Genomic DNA, 21,013 nt, shown 5'->3' with positions numbered 1-21,013 from the left:
TTTAACATTCTGTCTCCTTCTGTTTCTAGTGTTGCAGCTGGTGGGGTCCTCCATTCACCGGTGTGGTTGGGGTGCTGGGAGTTCACTCTAGACGGTGATATGGTTTGTGGTTGCACATCTTTATTAGTGTGGTGTTTTATTTGAAGTGTGTCGGGTTTATATTTCTTTTGAATACATAGCGGTTGGGAGGTGTATTGCACATTGGTAGTAAGTCTTGGTCCAAGGCGAGAGCCTCTTTCTACCAATGTGCAATACACCCCCCAACCGCTATAGAGGCGCTGTGGCGCAGTAGAAAGCCGGTGCACTCATTCATTGCAGGACGAAGAAGGGCTGAAGAAAATTTCAAGACATCCCGAGATAAAATGCATGTTTATTGAACAATAACGGATATACAAACACACGGCACCCCCCGTACACCTTCCTAACATCGGTGCCTATGAGGTGAGTACATTACATGTTTGAGTTGAACGTTTATGAAGACGTGAATCGGTCTAGACCGGGAACCCCCAAACGAAAAACGGGGTTCGTTTTCAAGACGTTCATGCAATGAACGTTCATGCAATGAACGTCTTGGTCCAAGGCTAGTCCAATATGCAAACTGTGGAAATTTGAAGACGTCATAGCTCCCACCCACCCGGCGGTACCCCTTTCAAACGAGCATACCCATTAGTCATGATGACTGAGATTTACTGTAACAGTTGTGGGTGTGTTTTACAGCAGCTGGATCAACAGTCACTGGTTTATGAACCTCCCAGTGTTTGTTCCCGTATATACAGAGGAAAAACATTTCTTTTTTAATAGACACAAGTCACAGGTAGGTGTTTGGTCTTTTCATTCGAGTATGATGAGCTGTTTCTAAATGTCTGCGAGTCTAGGAGAAAATAAGGAAGCACAGGCAGAGGGCAGGTTCTCACACTTACAGTGAATCATAGGTGATGACTTAAAGAGATGACAAACAATTCGCTTGCACTCAGCCAGCGAGGTCTTTTTAATAAAATCCGTAATGCATCGTTATACGCAACCTGTAGTCTTTTCATGCTTGCTTTCTTGTACTTAACCCACAGGTGTGCGGTGTACAGAGGAGTACAGTACGCTTTGAACAGAGATATTTTAACGTCATCTGAACATGAATAAAACCTGCGAGCAAGAGTATTTTCCTGTAGCTACATATAGTTTGCAGCACTGTCTATGAATATCATCATCATCTGTCATATCTTCTGTAAGGAAATGGCCGAGGTATTTGACCTTTTTACAGGGAGCAATATTATTATTTGACAGTTTAAATGCAGGAAAGGACATTTTTTGGTCCTCTATAGTGCGACCGATCATAACATGACTCTTGCTGGCATTATATTTTATGTCGTGTTCAGCACCATACACAGAGCAGACATTCAGCAGCTGCTGCAGACCAACACTGCTCGGGGAAAAAACAACCAAATCATCCGCGTACATCAGATGGTTAACTTTTTTGTTACCAACCATACACCCAGTATTACAGGCAGTGAGTTGTCGTGATAAATCGTCCATATACAGGTTAAAGAGAAAGGGGGACAATATACTCCCCTGTCTGACACCATTGCTCACACCAAAATGGGCAGACACACTGGGTCCCCATTTAACCTGCATAGTTTTGTTGGCGTACCAATATGCCAGCACCCTCACTATGCTTGAAAGCACACCTCTTTCAGCCATTTTAGTAAACAGTTTTTTATGGTTCACTCCATCAAAGGCCTTGGAGGCATCAATAAAACACATGAGGACTGAAGAGTTCTGATTTTTATACTTACTTACAATTTCTTTCAGAGCATACATACAGTACAGGCCAAAAGTTTGGACACACCTTCTCATTCAATGCGTTTTCTTTATTTTCATGACTATTTACATTGTAGATTCTCACTGAAGGCATCAAAACTATGAATGAACACATGTGGAGTAATGTACTTAACGAAAAAAGGTGAAATAACTGAAAACATGTTTTATATTCTAGTTTCTTCAAAATAGCCACCCTTTGCTCTGATTACTGCTTTGCACACTCTTGGCATTCTCTTGATGAGCTTCAAGAGGTAGTCACCTGAAATGGTTTTCCAACAGTCTTGAAGGAGTTCCCAGAGGTGTTTAGCACTTGTCGGCCCCTTTGCCTTCACTCTGCGGTCCAGCTCACCCCAAACCATCTCGATTGGGTTCAGGTCCGGTGACTGTGGAGGCCAGGTCATCTGCTGCAGCACTCCATCACTCTCCTTCTTGGTCAAATAGCCCTTACACAGCCTGGAGGTGTGTTTGGGGTCATTGTCCTGTTGAAAAATAAATGATCGTCCAACTAAAAGCAAACCGGATGGGATGGCATGTCGCTGCAGGATGCTGTGGTAGCCATGCTGGTTCAGTGTGCCTTCAATTTTGAATAAATCCCCAACAGTGTCACCAGCAAAACACCCCCACACCATCACACCTCCTCCTCCATGCTTCACAGTGGGAACCAGGCATGTGGAATCCATCCGTTCACCTTTTCTCTCGTCTCACAAAGACACGGCGGTTGGAACCAAAGATCTCAAATTTGGACTCATCAGAACAAAGCACAGATTTCCACTGGTCTAATGTCCATTCCTTGTGTTTCTTGACCCAAACAAATCTCTTCTGCTTGTTGCCTCTCCTTAGCAGTGGTTTCCTAGCAGCTATTTGACCATGAAGGCCTGATTCGCGCAGTCTCCTCTTAACAGTTGTTCTAGAGATGGGTCTGCTGCTAGAACTCTGTGTGGCATTCATCTGGTCTCTGATCTGAGCTGCTGTTAACTTGCGATTTCTGAGGCTGGTGACTTGGATGAACTTATCCTCAGAAGCAGAGGTGACTCTTGGTCTTCCTTTCCTGGGTCGGTCCTCATGTGTGCCAGTTTCATTGTAGCGCTTGATGGTTTTTGCGACTCCACTTGGGGACACATTTAAAGTTTTTGCAATTTTCCGGACTGACTGACCTTCATTTCTTAAAGTAATGATGGCCACTCGTTTTTCTTTAGTTAGCTGATTGGTTCTTGCCATAATATGAATTTTAACAGTTGTCCAATAGGGCTGTCGGCTGTGTATTAACCTGACTTCTGCACAACTCAACTGATGGTCCCAACCCCATTGATAAAGCAAGAAATTCCACTAATTAACCCTGATAAGGCACACCTGTGAAGTGGAAACCATTTCAGGTGACTACCTCTTGAAGCTCATGGAGAGAATGCCAAGAGTGTGCAAAGCAGTAATCAGAGCAAAGGGTGGCTATTTTGAAGAAACTAGAATATAAAACATGTTTTCAGTTATTTCACCTTTTTTTGTTAAGTACATAACTCCACATGTGTTCATTCATAGTTTTGATGCCTTCAGTGAGAATCTACAATGTAAATAGTCATGAAAATAAAGAAAACGCATTGAATGAGATGGTGTGTCCAAACTTTTGGCCTGTACTGTATACACTGCTCAAAAAAATAAAGGGAACACTAAAATAACACATCCCAGATCCGAATGAATGAAAAATTCTTATTAAATACTTTGTTCTTTACATAGTTGAATGTGCTGACAACAAAATTACACAAAAATTATCAACGGAAATCAAATTTATTAACCCATGGAGGTCTGGATTTGGAGTCACACTCAAAATTAAAGTGGAAAAACACACTACAGGCTGATCCAACTTTGATGTAATGTCCTTAAAACAAGTCAAAATGAGGCTCAGTAGTGTGTGTGGCCTCCATGTGCCTGTATGACCTCCCTACAACGCCTGGGCATGCTCCTGATGAGATGGCGGATGGTCTCCTGAGGGATCTCCTCCCAGACCTGGACTAAAGCATCCGCCAACTCCTGGACAGTCTGTGGTGCAACGTGGCGTTGGTGGATGGAGCGAGACATGATGTCCCAGATGTGCTCAATTGGATTCAGGTCTGGGGAACGGGCGGGCCAGTCCATAGCATCAATGCCTTCATCTTGCAGGAACTGCTGACACACTCCAGCCACATGAGGTCTAGCATTGTCTTGCATTAGGAGGAACCCAGGGCCAACCGCACCAGCATATGGTCTCACAGTGGGTCTGAGGATCTCATCTCGGTACCTAATGGCAGTCAGGCTACCTCTGGCGAGCACATGGAGGGCTGTGGCCCCCAAAGAAATGCCACCCCACACCATTACTGACCCACTGCCAAACCGGTCATGCTGGAGGATGTTGCAGGCAGCAGAACGTTCTCCGCAGCGTCTCCAGACTCTGTCACGTCTGTCACATGTGCTCAGTGTGAACCTGCTTTCATCTGTGAAGAGCACAGAGCACAGGGCGCCAGTGGCGAATTTGCCAATCTTGGTGTTCTCTGGCAAATGCCAAACATCCTGCACGGTGTTGGGCTGTAAGCACAACCCCCACCTGTGGACGTCGGGCCCTCATACCACCCTCATGGAGTCTGTTTCTGACCGTTTGAGCAGACACATGCACATTTGTGGCCTGCTGGAGGTCATTTTGCAGGGTTCTGGCAGTGCTCCTCCTGTTCCTCCTTGCACAAAGGCGGAGGTAGCGGTCCTGCTGCTGGGTTGTTGCCCTCCTACGGCCTCCTCCACGTCTCCTGATGTACTGGCCTGTCTCCTGGTAGCGCCTCCATGCTCTGGACACTACGCTGACAGACACAGCATTGATGTGCCATCCTGGATGAGCTGCACTACCTGAGCCACTTGTGTGGGTTTTAGACTCCGTCTCATGCTACCACTAGAGTGAAAGCACCGCCAGCATTCAAAAGTGACCAAAACATCAGCCAGAAAGCATAGGAACTGAGAAGTGGTCTGTGGTCACCACCTGCAGAACCACTCCTTTATTGGGGGTGTCTTGCTAATTGCCTATAATTTCCACCTGTTGTCTATTCCATTTGCACAACAGCATGTGAAACTGATTGTCAATCAGTGTTGCTTCTTAAGTGGACAGTTTGATTTCACAGAAGTGTGATTGACTTGGAGTTACATTGTGTTGTTTAAGTGTTCCCTTTATTTTTTTGAGCAGTGTATTTGGGACAGGCCTTTAATTCCATCCATCCATCCATCCATTTTCATCCGCTTATCCGGGGCCAGGTCACGGGGGCAGCAGGCCAAGCAAAGCACCTCAGACATCCCTCTCCCCTGCAACACTTTCCAGCTCCTCCTGGGGGACCCCAAGGCGTTCCCAGACCAGATGAGACATGTAATCCCTCCAGCGTGTTCTGGGTCTGCCCCAGGCCTCCTACCAGTGGGACGTGCCCGGAACACCTCCAAGGGGAGACGCCCAGGAGGCATCCTGATCAGATGCCCGAGCCACCTCAACTGACCCCTTTTGACACGAAGGAACAGCGGCTCTACTCCGAGCTCCCTCCGGATGTCCGAAATCCTCACCCTATCTCTAAGGCTGAGCCCAGCCACCCCACGGAGGAAACTCATTTCCACAGCTTGTATCCGCGATCTCATTCTTTCGGTCACTACCCAGAGTTCATGACCATAGGTGAGGGTTGGGACGTAGATGGACCAGACCTTTAATTCCCTTTACACAAAACTGTTGCTCAGCAAAGTTCGGAAATACGATCAAGTTCTTTACTTCAACTAGTATGACTATGACGTATTAATTTTGTGCTATGTTGTGACACTTGTTACACAGCACCTGAGGATAACGGCTCCCGGCATACTGACACAGAACCACTTTATCTGGTTAAAGCAATATTTATAACTTGGATTAATTTTTATGAAAAACACTTGATTCTTCTGAATCCTGGGTAATCGAGGGTTGGACACATGTTCTGACTTTGTGACAGCTTCAGAGAAAGGGATTCACCACTTGTTTTTTCGTCATGTCAGTAAATCTACATGAATTACAGGCTAGTGGAAGGGACTGGGCGTTTAATTGGGACTAGGCTTTTAGTTGAAGTTTTTATGGTATGACAAGCATCCCCAACTGCGCTTTTCATTCTTTTGCTAGCATCTAAGCTAACAAGAAAAACACAATCCAAACTAAAGCCTTCCCTCAATACCTCTTAATGTTAGTTACTGCTTTAACTATAAACCCATTGTGTAAAAGCCTAGAGTTGAAACACAGAAGAGCTGGATATTTTGATTTTGACATGAAAAACACTCTCACCTCAATGCCAAGTGTCTTACGTCTGACATGACCCTATAGGTGACCTCTGAAAACTCCAAAAAGAATTAGGTGCCAACATTATTAACAGCACACTTAAGGGAGTAAATGAACGTGACAACCAGCCCATGTGACAACCAACCCTGCTCTCCCTGAGGCTATACTTCAATAAGATCCACTGTTGAGCCCTGTGACCTTTCAGAAAAATGACAATATTAACACAGCAAATGTCTGCACAAGTTGTAGTGGAATAGTTAATTTTTTGAGTGACAATATGGGATGTCATTATTTGTCTTTGTGACACATAATTCACACCGAGCTCTGTCTGAGCAAACCAGAGAAAAATGGTTTTTATGTATCTTAAATAATGTGCTGCTTTAAAACAACATTGCAGTTTGAGACATCATTATTTGAGTAACAGTTGGACGGCGGATGTAATGATAATTACAGGGGGTGTGACATGCAGCAAAGGGCCACAGGCTGGAGTCGAACCCGGGCCGCTGCGGCAACAGCTTTATACACGGGGCGCCTGCTCTATCACTAAGCCACCAGCGCCCCGGATGTAATGATAGTTATTTTTTTTGTAAATAAGTGTATGAAAAAAATGTATCTGGAACAACTTAATAAAAAATAAAGCAGAGAATCTGAATGTCATTCACACAGATTTAGAGAGAAAAAGAATTGTTGCTTAATAATTTGGGGAATTGAACTCCCTGGATTAAATCAGTGGTGACAAGTCTTGGTGTGAGCCTTGATTCAGATCTAAGCTTCAAGTCCCACATTAACAAGGTGACAAAAACATCATTTTCAACCTCAGAAACACAGCTAAGGTACAACCATTTTTAAATGAAAAAGATGCCGAGAAATTGATTTATGCCTTTATTGCAAGCCGACTTGACTACTGTAATACACTTTATACTGGCCTCCCAAAAAACACCACTGAGAGACTTCACCTCTTTTAGAACTCTGCAGCTCTGCTACGAACCAGCACCAAGAGGAGAGAGCACGTCGGGCCAGTCTGAGCTGCTCTGCACTGACTTCCTCTTACATTTACAACTGATTTAAAGGTATATACATCTATACAAAGCCCTAAAAATAGGCTACATTGCTAACTCCCTTTTAAACTATTTGCCTCAAAGAACACTGTGGTCATTGCTGCTGGTTTATTGGAAATTCCCAGGAACAGCCGGAAGAAGATTGGGGATGCAGCCTTTGTCAATTCTGCCCCAGAGATATGAAACACACTACCTAGATATCAGGGGTGCCAGCTAGCTAAATATTTTTAAAAGAAAGTTGAAATCTGTTGAATTTAGCCTTTAACTTGCTCTGACTTCCTGAAACAGGTCTGAAACTCTGTTTTTTACACTTTTACTTTCTTTTTACGCTTCACGCTGCTGCAACTCTTAAAATCTTACTTGATATTATGATTTATAGTTTTACAACTCTATGATTTTATAAATCAGTTCTGCTATTATTAATGTAGAGTCGGCCTACCTTAACACATTTTAAAAATGCTCAGGTACTAACTTTACCTTTTTGTCACTTCAGCAGAAAGTCCTCAAATACTCATCCTACTTGCTGTACAAGGGGGATGGAAATCTGCTGTGGTCTACTTACTTACCAAAAGGAATCAGGTAAATGGCTGAAAACAACGAAACAGAGTCTAATTTGACCTTTTGTCTGGATAAATTATACAAGACTTCCTATTAGTGAGTGTTATGATATTAAGCATGGTTAACAGTTAACAGTATCAAATCATTTAGATATTTATATTTTTGTTTTCATATTTTCTGTGTGTTGGTGTGTGCAAAATGTCTGGGTGTATTTGTCCATGCAAATGTGTGTTTGGTTATCAGACAGGCAGCAAGCAGCTTCTCTTATCAGTTATTGATTGGTCAATAACTGCCAGCTGTTTCTGTGTCAGTTCCTCTAAAGAGCATCGAGGTGGAGGTGGAGGTGAGGGACCATGTGGCTACAGTGGTCTCCACTCTGAACTATGAGAACAAGGAGGACAAACCAATAGAGGCAGTTTTTGTCTTCCCTCTGCCTGGAGATGCTGCTGTCTGTCATTTCAGTGCTAAGATTGGACAAAAAGAGATTGTAGCTGAGGTGAAGGAGAAACAGAAGGTGAGCTGGACAATAGAGACTAACTCACTATAATGGAGCTTAAAAACACAGTAAATGTTGCTCACATGTGTCGTCTGTACTCCAGGCTCGTGAGGAGTATGATGATGCACTGAGCTCCGGTCAGCAGGCCTTCCTGTTGGAGGAGAGTGAGCAGAGTCCAGATATATTCTCTCTGAGTGTGGGCAGCCTGCCTCCAGGAGAGAGTGCCTCCATCAGGCTGGAGTACGTCACTGAGCTGGCTGTGCAGGCTGATGATGGGCTGAGGTTTTGTCTGCCTGCTGTGCTCAACCCTCGCTACCAACCTCAGGGTAGGAAAACCAGCCAACACCTTCATCATGAGCCCTGACAGTCAAAAACCCACCTTCACAACAGTGACAAAACACTTCAGCTCAAAATATTTACAACAAGCAGTTAATTCTCACACAACCTGCCAGCTGTGCCCAGGGGTGAACATAAAATCAGTCGTGTGAAAATAAAGTCAATGATAATGAGATCAAGTTTCAACTTGACTCTCCAGAATAAATACACATCACTTGCAAGAGCTGCTGACAAAATGATGCACATGTGATGTTTTTCTGAAGCCATAGAAAGATGGACATGACATTTGAAGAGCACATTTTCAGATTCTGGTTCTGGACTTCGTAAAATGTTTGGGTTGAGATGAATGTAGTGTGTTGACACTTACTGTGCCTGTTTAGTTTTTATCCAAACTTTAAAAATGTGACTGAAATGAGAATAAAGGACTGAAGAGGGAGGTTCAGTCTGTCTCAAAACCCAATATTTCCTTTCGTCAATTACCTGACTAATGGAGTGTTTTTATGTCTCCACGCCGCTGATAGTCGTAGCCAGAGGCATCTTGTTTTCAGGTCTGCCCGATGGAACGTGATATCTTAAGAATGCCTTGAGGGACTTTTTCCAAATTTGGCACAAACGTCCACTTGGAGAAAAGGATTAACTGAATAGTCTTTGGTGGTCATACGTCAGAGATCAGGGTCACTGTGATCTCATCTGTCTTATTCCCATGAATGCAATATCTCAAGAGCACCTTGAGGGTATTTTCCAAATTTTGCACAAACATTCATTTCAAGTCAAGGATGAACTGAGCAGAATTTGGTGGTCAGAGGTCAAGGTCACTATGACCTTACGTCCATCTCACTTTGTGAAAGCGATAGCTTTCCTTGAGGGAATTTCCACAAATTTGGCACAAAGATCCACCTGGACTCACAAATGAACTGATTCTAATCAAGGTCAAAGGTCAATATCACTGTGACATCATAATGTTCCACAAAAACACTTTCTGGCCATTACTCAATGTCATAACTCAGGAACAGGAGGGGAGACAATTTGGTCAGATACTGAATTGGTGTCACTAATCTTGGGGCCCACCTTGTAACTTTGATAACAAAATAGAATATCTGTGCTGCTGGGGACAGGGTGTGTGTGACGCATCCATGTTTTCACAGACATGGGTATAAACTTTACCTTGACAGGTTCATGGAGGCATACGACCGCAAGGCGGTAATTCTAGTTCCACTATATGCCAACAGCGCCGATTAAGATGGTATAAATGTAAGATTTTTAGAACCCACTGTGACACACTTAGCTAATTAATGAAATTGTCAAGTAGCTTACAGAAATTCTCAGTCACTTGAGCTCAGATGCTCTTTTTGGTTTAAGGTTATTTTAAGGCTTGAGGAGTAATATGATGAATAAAGTCATTGAAAATTCATTCACATAAAAGTATTGTCATTAAGTGGTATTGTCCATTCATTATTATATTAAGAGATGATTATATTAATTGGAGGAGAAGCTTAATTTTGCATTACTGTGTCACATCTTTTCTTGGTCTTTCAATGTCCTGTCCCATGGATATATATATACATGTATTTGTTCGCCCTGTATCCCCCAAAATATTTTTTTAAGAACGTGTTCTTGTTCACAGGTAGTGAAGGTGCCAGTGTCCAGGTGACCTCTGTTCCAGCCTCTCTGGTGCCCTACAGTCTGTCTTTCTCTGCCCGACTGTCCTCTCCTCGTCCAGTCTCTAAAGTAGAGTCTAACTGTTCCCTGGATCCTCTGCAGTACCTCAACACAGAGCAAACCCAGGCCACGGTAGCTACTGTACAGTGCTGATGTGTCTGCTGTGTGTGATTGTTCCTCAGTACTGAGAACAAGATGTATATGACTTGATTTATATTTATGAGTGTGTTTTGTGAACTGCAGGTCAAGTTGGCTGCAGGACACAAGTTTGACAGAGATGTTGAACTGTTGATTTATTACAAAGATGCCCACCAGCCCACTGCTGTGGTGGAGGCAGGACAGGCGTCTGCCAAGCCTGGTGAGTGCAAATTAGTGAAGGTGTGTTAAATATAAGAGGTAATCATTTTTATTTTTGTATAGCTGAGTCACATATGTTGTGTTTCAGGCACTCTGATGGGTGATCCAGTAGTGATGCTGAGCCTGTACCCTGAGTTCCCCCAGGCTTTGATGTCTTCAGTCGCCCCATGTGGAGAGTTTGTGCTCTTATTGGATCGATCTGGCAGTATGCAGGGAGAACGTATGAAGAGTGCCAAGGTATTCATCGTGTCATTTGCTATTTCTATCATCAAATCATTCAGTGTCTCTCTCACACAGCAGCCTTTATTATTTTTTCTCTCTTCCCTGGAGGATACTCTGCTGCTCCTGTTGAAGAGCTTACCAATGGGCTGCTATTTCAACATCTACAGTTTCGGGTCCCACTATGAACACATCTTCTCGTAGGTCATTCCTTAATGTCGTTCAGCCCACAAAATAAACGCCTTTGGTATCACTGCCTGTGCATGTATATATGTGTATATACATATATATGTGTGTGTATGTTGATGTAAATCGTGTGAAAGCAGTCGTGTGTTTATTTCATGACAGTAAGAGTGTGGAGTACAGCCAGAAGACCCTGGAAAAGGCTCTGAAAAACGTTGAAGTGATGGACGCTGATCTGGGAGGAACAGAGATCCTTCAGCCCCTCGAACATATTTACAGCCAGCCAACCATTCCCAATCAACCTAGACAAGTACTAAACATGCCACACACACACACACACACACACACACACACACACACACACACTCACCCATTACAGAAAGTGAGTTAGTAAGTAGCTAACAGTGGCCCCTTGATTGAGCTGATAATGTTGCAATCATTGGGCTTCATGCAGGGCTACATTTTTTCTTAATTTTTTTGTTAAGAGAAAATATAAAAGAAGTTATTCCAGATGCATCAAATGTTCTCAACCATCCAAATCTGCTCTTTGTGCTGATTGATAACTCCCATTTGATCATAAGTAACCTATTAGCATGGGTAACGACCCCTAAACACTATAGAAGGAGAGGTGATGCTGAAGAATTGCAGAAATGCCACCAATACAGAGCGTAAGAAGAATCGTGAATTTGACGAGTCACAGGGAAATCAAAAACCCAGCAAATGCAAAACAAAATGCATTTTAAAAACCAATTGTTAACAGGGTCTAACACAGGTTTCAGAGAACACGTTTGGTGACTCAACACATGCTGCATGTTTCTGGGTGTGATGTAACGTCGAGTGACATGTAAACTCTCCTCCGCAGCTGTTTGTCTTTACTGACGGAGAGGTGGAGAACACCAAACAAGTCATCAATCTGGTGAAGAAGAATTCAGGTTCCCACAGGTGAAACCACAAAACATGACAACCACCCACAAAACTCTTAAGTGCTATATCGCAGGCAACTGGATGTGGTCGAGTTTCTTGAAGACCTTTTACCTCTGATCCAAGAGGCTTCTTCAGAGAAGATTACCATTAACTGGATGGCTGAGAATCTTCATCAACATGTTGCTAAACAGTTTGGGAAGAATCCCCTTCGACTGGTATTGGAATTTGAAAGAACATCTAGGAAGCTGGCTGATTACAGATGATCACAGAAACCACCTGCATTACAGTTTGAAACTCCAAACAGCTTACACTTGGGTTCAACTGTGAAAGAACACAGGGCTGCAACCATCCTTCAGAGGGCTCACAACCAGCTGCTCAGTGAGAGAGAGGAGACAGATTCATGTCACCATTCTGAAGACGCCTCTTGGATAAGAGGTGAAACATCTTCAAGAAACCCAAGCAAGTTCAGTTGACTGCGATATAGCACTTAAGATTACCATGATATGGATGACTGAGAATCATCAACACTGACAAAACTCTCAGAATATGTTCCATGTTTGATGCTTTGTGTACTTAAAGAAAACTCCTGTATTGTAGGTGCTTCTCTTTTGGGATTGGGGAAGGGGCCAGCTCTGCTCTTATCAACGGGTTGGCCAAGGAAGGAAGAGGCCACGCTCAGTTCATCACAGGGGAAGAGAGGATGCAGCCTAAAGTAAGACATATAAAAGAAACAAATGCAACAACTTTATATTTTAGACAGAAATCATGTTTCCATATCAATAAGTAAGTGAAAACCCAGTGCTTCTCCTGACTTATGGCCAAAAAAAAAAAAAATCCTTAACAGGTGATGCAGTCGCTGCGATTTGCTCTCCAGCCAGCTGTGGTGGACGTCTCAGTCGAGTGGGATGTGCCAGAGGGAGTTTCTGTTGCTGCTCTCTCCCCACCAATCACAACACTTTTCCAGGGTCAAAGGTCGCTTATTTACGCCCAGCTGACTGGACAGGTAGGAGCAGCATCATCTCATAGTGAAATATCTATTTATGCCTCCACGCCGGTGACAGCTGTGGCCGATAGCATTATGATTTCAGGTTGTCTGTTTGTCCCATTCCTGTGAACACGATATCTCAAGAGTTCCTTATAGGAATGTCTTCAAATTTGGCACAAACATTGACTTTGACTCAACAATGAACTGATCAGATTTTGGTGGTCAAAGGTCACTGTGATGTCACAAAACATGTTTTTGGCCATCACTCAAGAATTCATACACTTATTATGACAACATTTCACACAAATGTCTAATATAATAAAATGGTGAATTGTTGACATTTTATATCCAAAAGGTCAAAGGCCAACTTCACTGTGACATTATAATGATCTTTTCTGGCCACTATTCAACACCATAACCCAGGAACAAACAGACATATTTGGTCAGATACTGAATTGGTGACACTAATCTTGGGTTCCCACCTTGAAATTGTTTTAATGTAACAGAGCCCCTGTGCTGCCAGGGAGAAGATGTGTGTGAAGCATCCACGTTTTAGAATATGTCATTTCCTTGCAGCAAAATAAATCCATATTTGAAGCGTTGTCAATTGTCATGTCTACATGAGTCTTGGCAGACATGGATGTAAATTGTAACTGCAACTTGACTGCTTTGCAGAGACATACAACCTGCCCCTCAGCAAACTATATGACCACATTATATGTGTCTTTTTATCCAGTATGTGATTTTAACAAACATGTTTTGACACTGTGATACTTTCTCAGAGTTCAGAGGCAGCAGGGGGCTGTGTGACGGTAAAGTACAGCCTAGCAGGTCATCCCTGTCAGAACCAGCTCCACTTCAGTCTCACACCTGCAGACGACACTGGGTAGTGAATTTACAAATAAAATATGAAGTTAATGTTCAGTTCAATGACAAATATTAACATATTAAGTGTCTCAGTGAGAGCAGCACAGAGAGTGCCTTTGAATGTAGTAATTTTGTTTTTAAAACAATGTGAATCACAAATGCAAAGTGTGAATTTTAAGACTGTTGGCAGAAATAAAACCACATTTTTAGGGTCTGTATGATGTGGCAGAGTGGAAAGCAAATTGCTGAGGCTGTTGTGATATTGTTGCACTTCTGTGTTTAAATCTGAATTGGTTAATTCTGGCTATGTGGACCTATAATAACATTGCTTAGACATATTTGCACTCGTAAAACAGTAAGATAAGTTTCCTCTGTGTTCACGCCTGCCTGCAGATTAACAGTTCACAGGTTGGCTGCTTGGACTCTGATCCGCTCCCTGGAAGTCGAGGAGGAAAAGGAAGGAGGAGATGAGGAAGTGAAGAAGACGGTGGTGGAGCTCAGTGTCCAATCAGGAGTGAGCAGTGCCTTCACTGCCTTTGTTGCTGTCAACAAAGGCAACGGCGAGGCGATTCAGGGACCTATGGCTATTGTAAACGTCCCAGTATCCAGTGAGTGTTATACCGACAGCAAAAGAATAATGAATGTGTTTTACAGTGCTTTTATATTGATTTTGTTTGTTAACCAGGGTTGATTCTTCAGTGCTGAATACTTGTGTTTTTTAATGCCCAAATGTGCCTTGGATGAAATTCTCTGGATTTAATGGTCTACTCTCTTTTTCTATTTTTATCTCAAAGGTTACAGATTTCTTCCTGGTTACGTGTTTGCTCCCGATGACACTGTGCTATTGTCTGCAGAATTTGGTGCGTAGTACAATTTCATTTGTTATTTTAACATAGCTTTTCTTAATACATAAAAACATAGCAATACAATACACATAAGGCATTTAAGACAATAAATTGCAACAAAACAATTCATTTCTCTGGTAAAAATGGTATTAAATATTTATTTGCATTTCACAGTATCGTTACTTATGATAATATACACATCGCTTATGGAAAGACACTTCCCATAAGCAATGTGTCTTGGAGGGAGCTTTCAAAGAATATGGACACAAAGGGATTCTGCCAGGGAAAATGAATCCTGCCTTAATAAACTTAATCTTTGTTAAAATCACAATACCAAAAGCGTAGCACACAAGGAGTGTCACATTCTTAAGTACACCTCTAAGCCTTTTAACAGCTGACATTTACTGTGGCACTTGATGGAACTGAGCCATCATACGGCCTCATGCTCTCTTCACTGTAACGAAATTTGTTCCACCCATGCTGTTCTGTCCAAAAACCAAAATGAGAGCGCAAGCTTTAAGTTGACACGTGTTTCTTCTCCGTCAAAAAAAACTCACACTGAATCCTCTTCTTAGGGAAAACAAAAATGTTTGTTTATTGATCCACGTTGTCTTTACAGTATAAACATGCTCAAAAATACAAAATCCACCAAAATATCTACATTCCACAACACGGTCGGAAAACTGTGTGGCTCCACTCTCCACACATGAGCAACTAACTAACTTTTCTCCTCTGTCTATGCATGGCAAAGCTGCCGGTCTCTTCTTAACGAGACAGTAATATATTTCTCCTAGTGACTTTACTTCTAACTCACATGCATAAATGTAAATAGTTAACACTACTAAGTATTATAATTGCACAGATTAACATGCATTGTACAAAATAAACAAATAACATGTACATATGTAAATATTGTAAATATGTGAATACTGCGTGACTCTTAAATATGAGTTTGGCTCCTACATCACCGGCCCCTAATTGTTCTCAAGAGGCTTGAAACAATTACTTACCTTAAATAAAAAGAGCCATATAATAAATAACAGAAGCTGTGTACTAACACTAGCAAACAAAAAGTTCAATGTACATTCTCAACAGTCCTTGTAATACAAAAGGATATTAGAGTCAGAGGTTGCTAGCACGACTCATCAGGGAGTTCAGTCTTTACCATTGGCTAGCTCATCCTTTAGAAGCAGACAGAGTTTAGTAATGGGTCTGTCCAAAATGCTGGTCTTCGTCCTGAGACGGACTCGACGAACAAGACCCTTCTTGTCTGGAATTGACTCGATGACCCTTCCCATCACCCAAGAGTTCCTAGGTGCAGAGTCATCTACCAGAAGCACAACATCTCCTGGAGTGAAGTTCCTTGACTTTCTTCACCATCTTTGCCGCTCCTGGAGCTGGGGAAGGTATTCTCGAGTCCAACGTTTCCAAAATAGATCGGAAATGTATTGGACTTGTCTCCACCTCCGCCAAGCGTAGAGATCTTCCTTGTCAATAGGCCAGGTGGCAATGACGGTTTGGTCTTCAGCAATATAAGGTGGTTGGGCGTCAAGGCTTCCAAGTCGTTCGGGTCGTTAGACGCTCTTGTGATTGGTCGGCCATTAATCATAGCCTCCACTTCACAAAGCACAGTCTGAAGGCTTTCCTCATCCAGAACTTGTTCTTTCACTGTAGAGTTCAAGGCTTTCCTCACCGATCTAATCAGTCTCTCCCAGACTCCCCCATGATGAGAGCCGGTGGGAGGATTAAATGTCCACTTGATCCCGTGCTGATGAAGGTAACCTTGAATCTTTGTGTGATCCAATTCACTGATGGCCATTCTCAGCTCGCGTTCTGCCCCAATGAAGTTTGTCCCATTGTCGGAACAAATCTCCTCCACTTGCCCTCTCCTGGCCACAAAATGACGTACGGCGTTGATACATGAATCTGTATCCAAGGACGAGGCGACTTCTATATGTATCGCTCGTATGGCCAAACCAGTAAAGATAACTCTGTATCTCTATACTAAGCTCCGCCCCCGCTTGACCTCGAATGGTCCAAAATAGTCAGCGCCTACAGTGGAAAAGGGAGGATCGTCTGGAAACACTCTGTCTTGAGGAAGATCCGCCATTTGTTGTCTTCCTGCAACTCCATGCAGTCGATGACAGGTGACGCATTTTGAGAGGATTTTCCTAATTGCAGCATTGGCGCTTGGAATCCAATATCGTTGTCGCAATTTGGAGAGCACATGATTCCTTCCAGCGTGCCCGGTCTCCTCATGAATCTTTCGTAGGAGTAAATCAGTAATATGGTGGTCTTTCTTCACCATTACTCTCTTCAGGATCATCTGATGTAATCTCTTCACAGCCTACCATGTTCTTTGGCCATTCCTCCATTGGGCTGTGGAGAAAATCTGGACCAGAGATCCATGTGTCATTTTTCATGAAGGCCTCCACCCTTTGTCCTCTTGATGCACAGTCTGCTATGTTCTTGGTGGTGGTCACATGTCTCCATTGTTCGACTGTGGCGTCTTTCAAGATAGTAGAAACATGATTAGCCACAAATGTGCGGAATCTTGTGGTTTCATTTTGGAGGTACTTGAGTACAGCTGTACTATCAGTTCAAAATACTGAGTCATCCAGCTCCAGCTGCAGCTCTCTCCTCAGAACCTTATCCATTTTCACAGCGACTGTTGACACAGTCAGCTCCATTCGTGGAATGGTCGGTTGCTTAAGAGGTGCCACTCTGGCCTTCCCCATCATCAGGACGCAATGCACTTGATCGCTTTCATTTTTCAAGAGAAGGTAGCTAGCAGTGCCATAAGCATCTTCACTCGCGCCCACGAAGTGATGCAACTGAGCATGTGAGTAACCTCCAAACCCAGCCGGTTTTATGCATCCGTCGACCTTGAAATCTGTCAGTTTAGGAAGTTGTGTCAGCCAGTCTGCCCATCGTTGTTTGACCTGTTCTGGTAAGTCATCGTCCCAGCCAATTTTCATCCTGCTCAGGTCTTACAAGATCATCTTTGCTGTTAACACCACAGGTGCTAGAACTCCTAGCGGGTCGTAGATTGAGCCAACGACTGACAGCAGACCTCTTCTGCTGAAAGGACAATCCTTGATGGTGATCTTAAACTGGAAAGTGTCTGACTCTACGCACCAATGGACACCCAAGGCTCTCTCCATTGGAAGTTTGTCGTGTTCGAGATCCAGATTCTTTATCTCCTTTGCCAGTTCACTATCCGGTATAGAGTCAAGGACTTTGCTGCTGTTGCTGACCCATTTTGTGAGGCGGAAACCGCCTTTGGCACAGATTGCTCTTAGATCCTGGCACATTGAGATGGCGTTCTCCTCTGTGGTCACAAACTTAAGGCAGTCATCCACGTAAAAATTTTGGAGCACTGTCTCAGTCACAGCAGTCTCAAACTCTTTCCTGTGGTCCTCAGCACACTTCCGCAGTGCAAAACTGGCACAACTAGGTGAGGAGGTAGCACCAAACAAGTGGACCACCATTTTGTGCTCGACCGACCTTTGCTCACAGTCACCACCAGGCCACCAGAGGAACCTGAGAAGGTCTGAATCTCCCTCAGGCACCCTGACCTGGTGGAACATGGCCTCAATGTCCGCCATAAATGCCACAGGCTCTTGTCTGAATCGGAGTATGACACCCACAAGACCGCTCGTCAGGTCAGGTCCCTGCAGAAGTTGTTCGTTCAAAGACGTGCCCTGGTAGGATGCACCACAGTTGAACACGACCCTTAACGTCTGCTTTACAGTGTGATATACCCCGTGGTGGGGTATGTACCACACCTTGCCATCCCTACGTCCAAGCTCTTCATCTGACACCTGCACTGCATACCCTTTGTCAGTGAGGTCTGCCATGAAAGCAGTGTACTCTTTGTGAACGCTGGGGTTCCTGTTTGAACTTCCTTCGTAAGTTAAGTGCTCATTGTTCAGCTATCTTACGGTTATTTGGCATGTTGACCATCTGGTTCTTCAGAGGTAGACATACAATATAATGCCTGTCCACAAGTTTAGCTGATTCCAAGACCATGTCCATGAATCGATGATCTTCTCTGGACATCTCAACTTGTTTGTCTTTTCCTCTCTCAGGAAAATCCAGCTTAAATTGCTGCTGCCACAAGTCATCAAGCCGTGCGATGGATATGCGGTTTGCTGTAACCTTGTAAGTTTTCCCCTTTTGTTGGTTAACAACATGTTCCTTGAGTGGTCCATTTACAGTCCATCCTAGCCTTGTTCTCACAGCATAGGGTCCATCATTAACACTGTTCATGACCTCCCATGGCTCCATGGCCTTGTACGCATTGCATCCGATGAGCAAACCAACTTCTGCATCGATTTCAGGAATGTGTACATCTTTAAGGTAAGACCATTGTCTCAAGTCCTTTTGTCGTGGTATGTTCTCTCGACTTATAGGAATTGTCCTTCTAGTGAAGACATCAGGAAGCTCAAGGAAGTTGTCCTCTGCTAAGCTGCTGACCTCCAAGCCTGACGCCTCAGAAGCAGCACCCATGGTTCTCAATAAAATACTCGTCCTCCTACCAGTGACCGTTAGTTGATTCATCAATGTCTCTGTGCAGAAGCAGTCTGTGCTCCCTGGGTCGAGGAACGCGTATCCACCGTTTTACTTCCTTTAGTTGTTTTGACCTGGACAGGTACTATAGAGAGTCCATCTGCAGAGCACTAGTGGTGAACGTTATGTTACTTCCACTGTTCTTCTGTGCCTTGGAATCTGCATGCATTTTCATAGATGGTTTGGCTGGTGCACTATCTTTTATGTCACCAAAAATTGGATGCGTGGCGATTTTGGCCTGTTTGTGGATGAAGTCAGCAAGGTCTTTGAAGTTGACTCTCCTGTCCTGTTGTTCTTGGATATCACATGCCAAAGATCTCCATCTTTCTCGCAATTTGTATGGAAGCCTTGTGACTCTGGCTTTCATGTTGCCGTATGAACATATGGTAGTTAAGAGGATCTCCTTTGAAAGTAGGAATGTCCAACGATGGTAATGTAGACCCTCTATGTTGTTTCATCATTAACTCTGTAATGTTGGTTTGTTGCTGCATAACACTGCATAATGTCTCCACAACGTCATCATTCCTAGTAGTATTTCTACTTGGTTGCCTTGCATGATCAGGGTTACTTGGTTGTAGTTGGGAGGCCAAAATGGATCATCTCCCACGTGGCTGAGTTGTTCATGCCTTGCTCCTGATGCTAAACCTCCTATTTCCACACCCGACTCGTGAATTGGATTCCCTGGTGACATGCATCCAGTCGCAAAGTCATCCAAAACTTTGAGTTTGGCATCTGAAGCACCAATAGCAGTTTCTATTTCCAACTCCTCTCTTTTTGCCTTTAATCCAGCTTCCTGTCGTTCCAAATCCTGTTTCCACTTCAGCCTTAAGGCGGGCAGATGAAGCAGTGGACAAGACAGATCACCCAGATTCAGATCCACGTTTACTACTCCTTCTACTCGTATAGGATACACTATCCTTAGGTTTCACACCTCTTCGTCACATGTCTTTGCTTGTTTTACATATTCTTCGACCATCTCAATCCATTTTTCAGCTTTCGCGATGAACATGTTAAACTCACTTGCTTTGGGTTCATACCAACTACACTGATCCTCTTTAAATTCCTCTTCAGACATGAACTGTTGTAGGGCATAGTTACGCTCTCCAAATTCTCTGACCAACACTTGGTATTCAACTCTCAGCTGCAGTCTTACAGAGCTTACGTTAGCATCATCATCCATGAGGTGCTCAATCTCCCTAGTCTTGCCCGTTAGCTGAGCAAGCTTATTACTCCTTAACTGTACAAGCTTATTCCTTTTTTTCTTTAAGGCTTTATCCGTCATTTTTACTTGCCTCCTTTCAGTGGATGGCTCATCCACCTGTTCTTGCATTGTAGTGTGTCAATCAAGCTATTAATTGCTTTACAGTATTGCATGTAGCACTGTTAATGCACTTAATCCACGTAAACTTGACAGTCCAAGAGTTGCACTATCAGTGCAGCTATCCAAAGAATTTTCCAGAATCACGGAGATTTTGCAGTTAACGTTAGCTTAACGTTAGCTTAAGTGCACTCAGCAGCTTAACAGACTCCTTTACGGATGTAGGCGACTCCTCATTTCAGTATTTTCCTTTCACAGAAATCCATCCACTTGATGATTCTTATTCCATGAGCTTCTTTTTCCGCGAGAAGCGAGTTTTCCGGCTATTGTTCTGTCCAAAAACCAAAATGAGAGTGCAAGCCTTAAGTTGACACGTGTTTCTTCTCCGTCAAAAATAACTCACACTGAATCCTCTTCTTAGGGAAAACAAAAATGTTTGTTTATTGATCCACGTTGTCTTTACAGTATAAACTTGCTCAAAAATACAAAATCCACCAAAATATCTACATTCCACAACATGGTCGGAAAACTGT

General features: G+C 43.4%; 1 protein-coding gene across 3 annotated transcripts in view; it reads left to right on the top strand.

Annotated features, from left to right (window-relative positions):
- The first annotated feature begins 326 nt into the window (after nt 1-326).
- The window catches only part of LOC125889248 (von Willebrand factor A domain-containing protein 5A-like), a 28,616-nt gene continuing 7,929 nt past the window's right edge, over nt 327-21,013 (top strand). The window contains exons 1-16 of one of the 3 annotated variants that reach the window (XM_049577071.1): nt 328-441; nt 7,069-7,173; nt 7,655-7,740; nt 8,031-8,233; nt 8,319-8,541; nt 10,176-10,342; nt 10,454-10,568; nt 10,656-10,804; nt 10,898-10,986; nt 11,135-11,279; nt 11,832-11,911; nt 12,491-12,605; nt 12,738-12,896; nt 13,661-13,764; nt 14,139-14,353; nt 14,540-14,605. In XM_049577071.1, the coding sequence (XP_049433028.1) occupies nt 7,698-7,740; nt 8,031-8,233; nt 8,319-8,541; nt 10,176-10,342; nt 10,454-10,568; nt 10,656-10,804; nt 10,898-10,986; nt 11,135-11,279; nt 11,832-11,911; nt 12,491-12,605; nt 12,738-12,896; nt 13,661-13,764; nt 14,139-14,353; nt 14,540-14,605 (1,873 nt within the window). In that variant the 5' untranslated portion in view covers nt 328-441; nt 7,069-7,173; nt 7,655-7,697. Of the gene's footprint in view, nt 442-710; nt 815-7,068; nt 7,174-7,654; nt 7,741-8,030; nt 8,234-8,318; nt 8,542-10,175; nt 10,343-10,453; nt 10,569-10,655; nt 10,805-10,897; nt 10,987-11,134; nt 11,280-11,831; nt 11,912-12,490; nt 12,606-12,737; nt 12,897-13,660; nt 13,765-14,138; nt 14,354-14,539; nt 14,606-21,013 lie in introns of those variants that run through there. The other 2 variants (XM_049577069.1, XM_049577070.1) reach the window with 2 other exon arrangements.

The sequence above is a fragment of the Epinephelus fuscoguttatus genome, linkage group LG5 (assembly GCF_011397635.1).
Source record: "Epinephelus fuscoguttatus linkage group LG5, E.fuscoguttatus.final_Chr_v1".
In the NCBI taxonomy this organism is placed as follows: domain Eukaryota; kingdom Metazoa; phylum Chordata; class Actinopteri; order Perciformes; family Serranidae; genus Epinephelus; species Epinephelus fuscoguttatus.
This window is presented reverse-complemented; position numbering and strand designations above follow the sequence as displayed.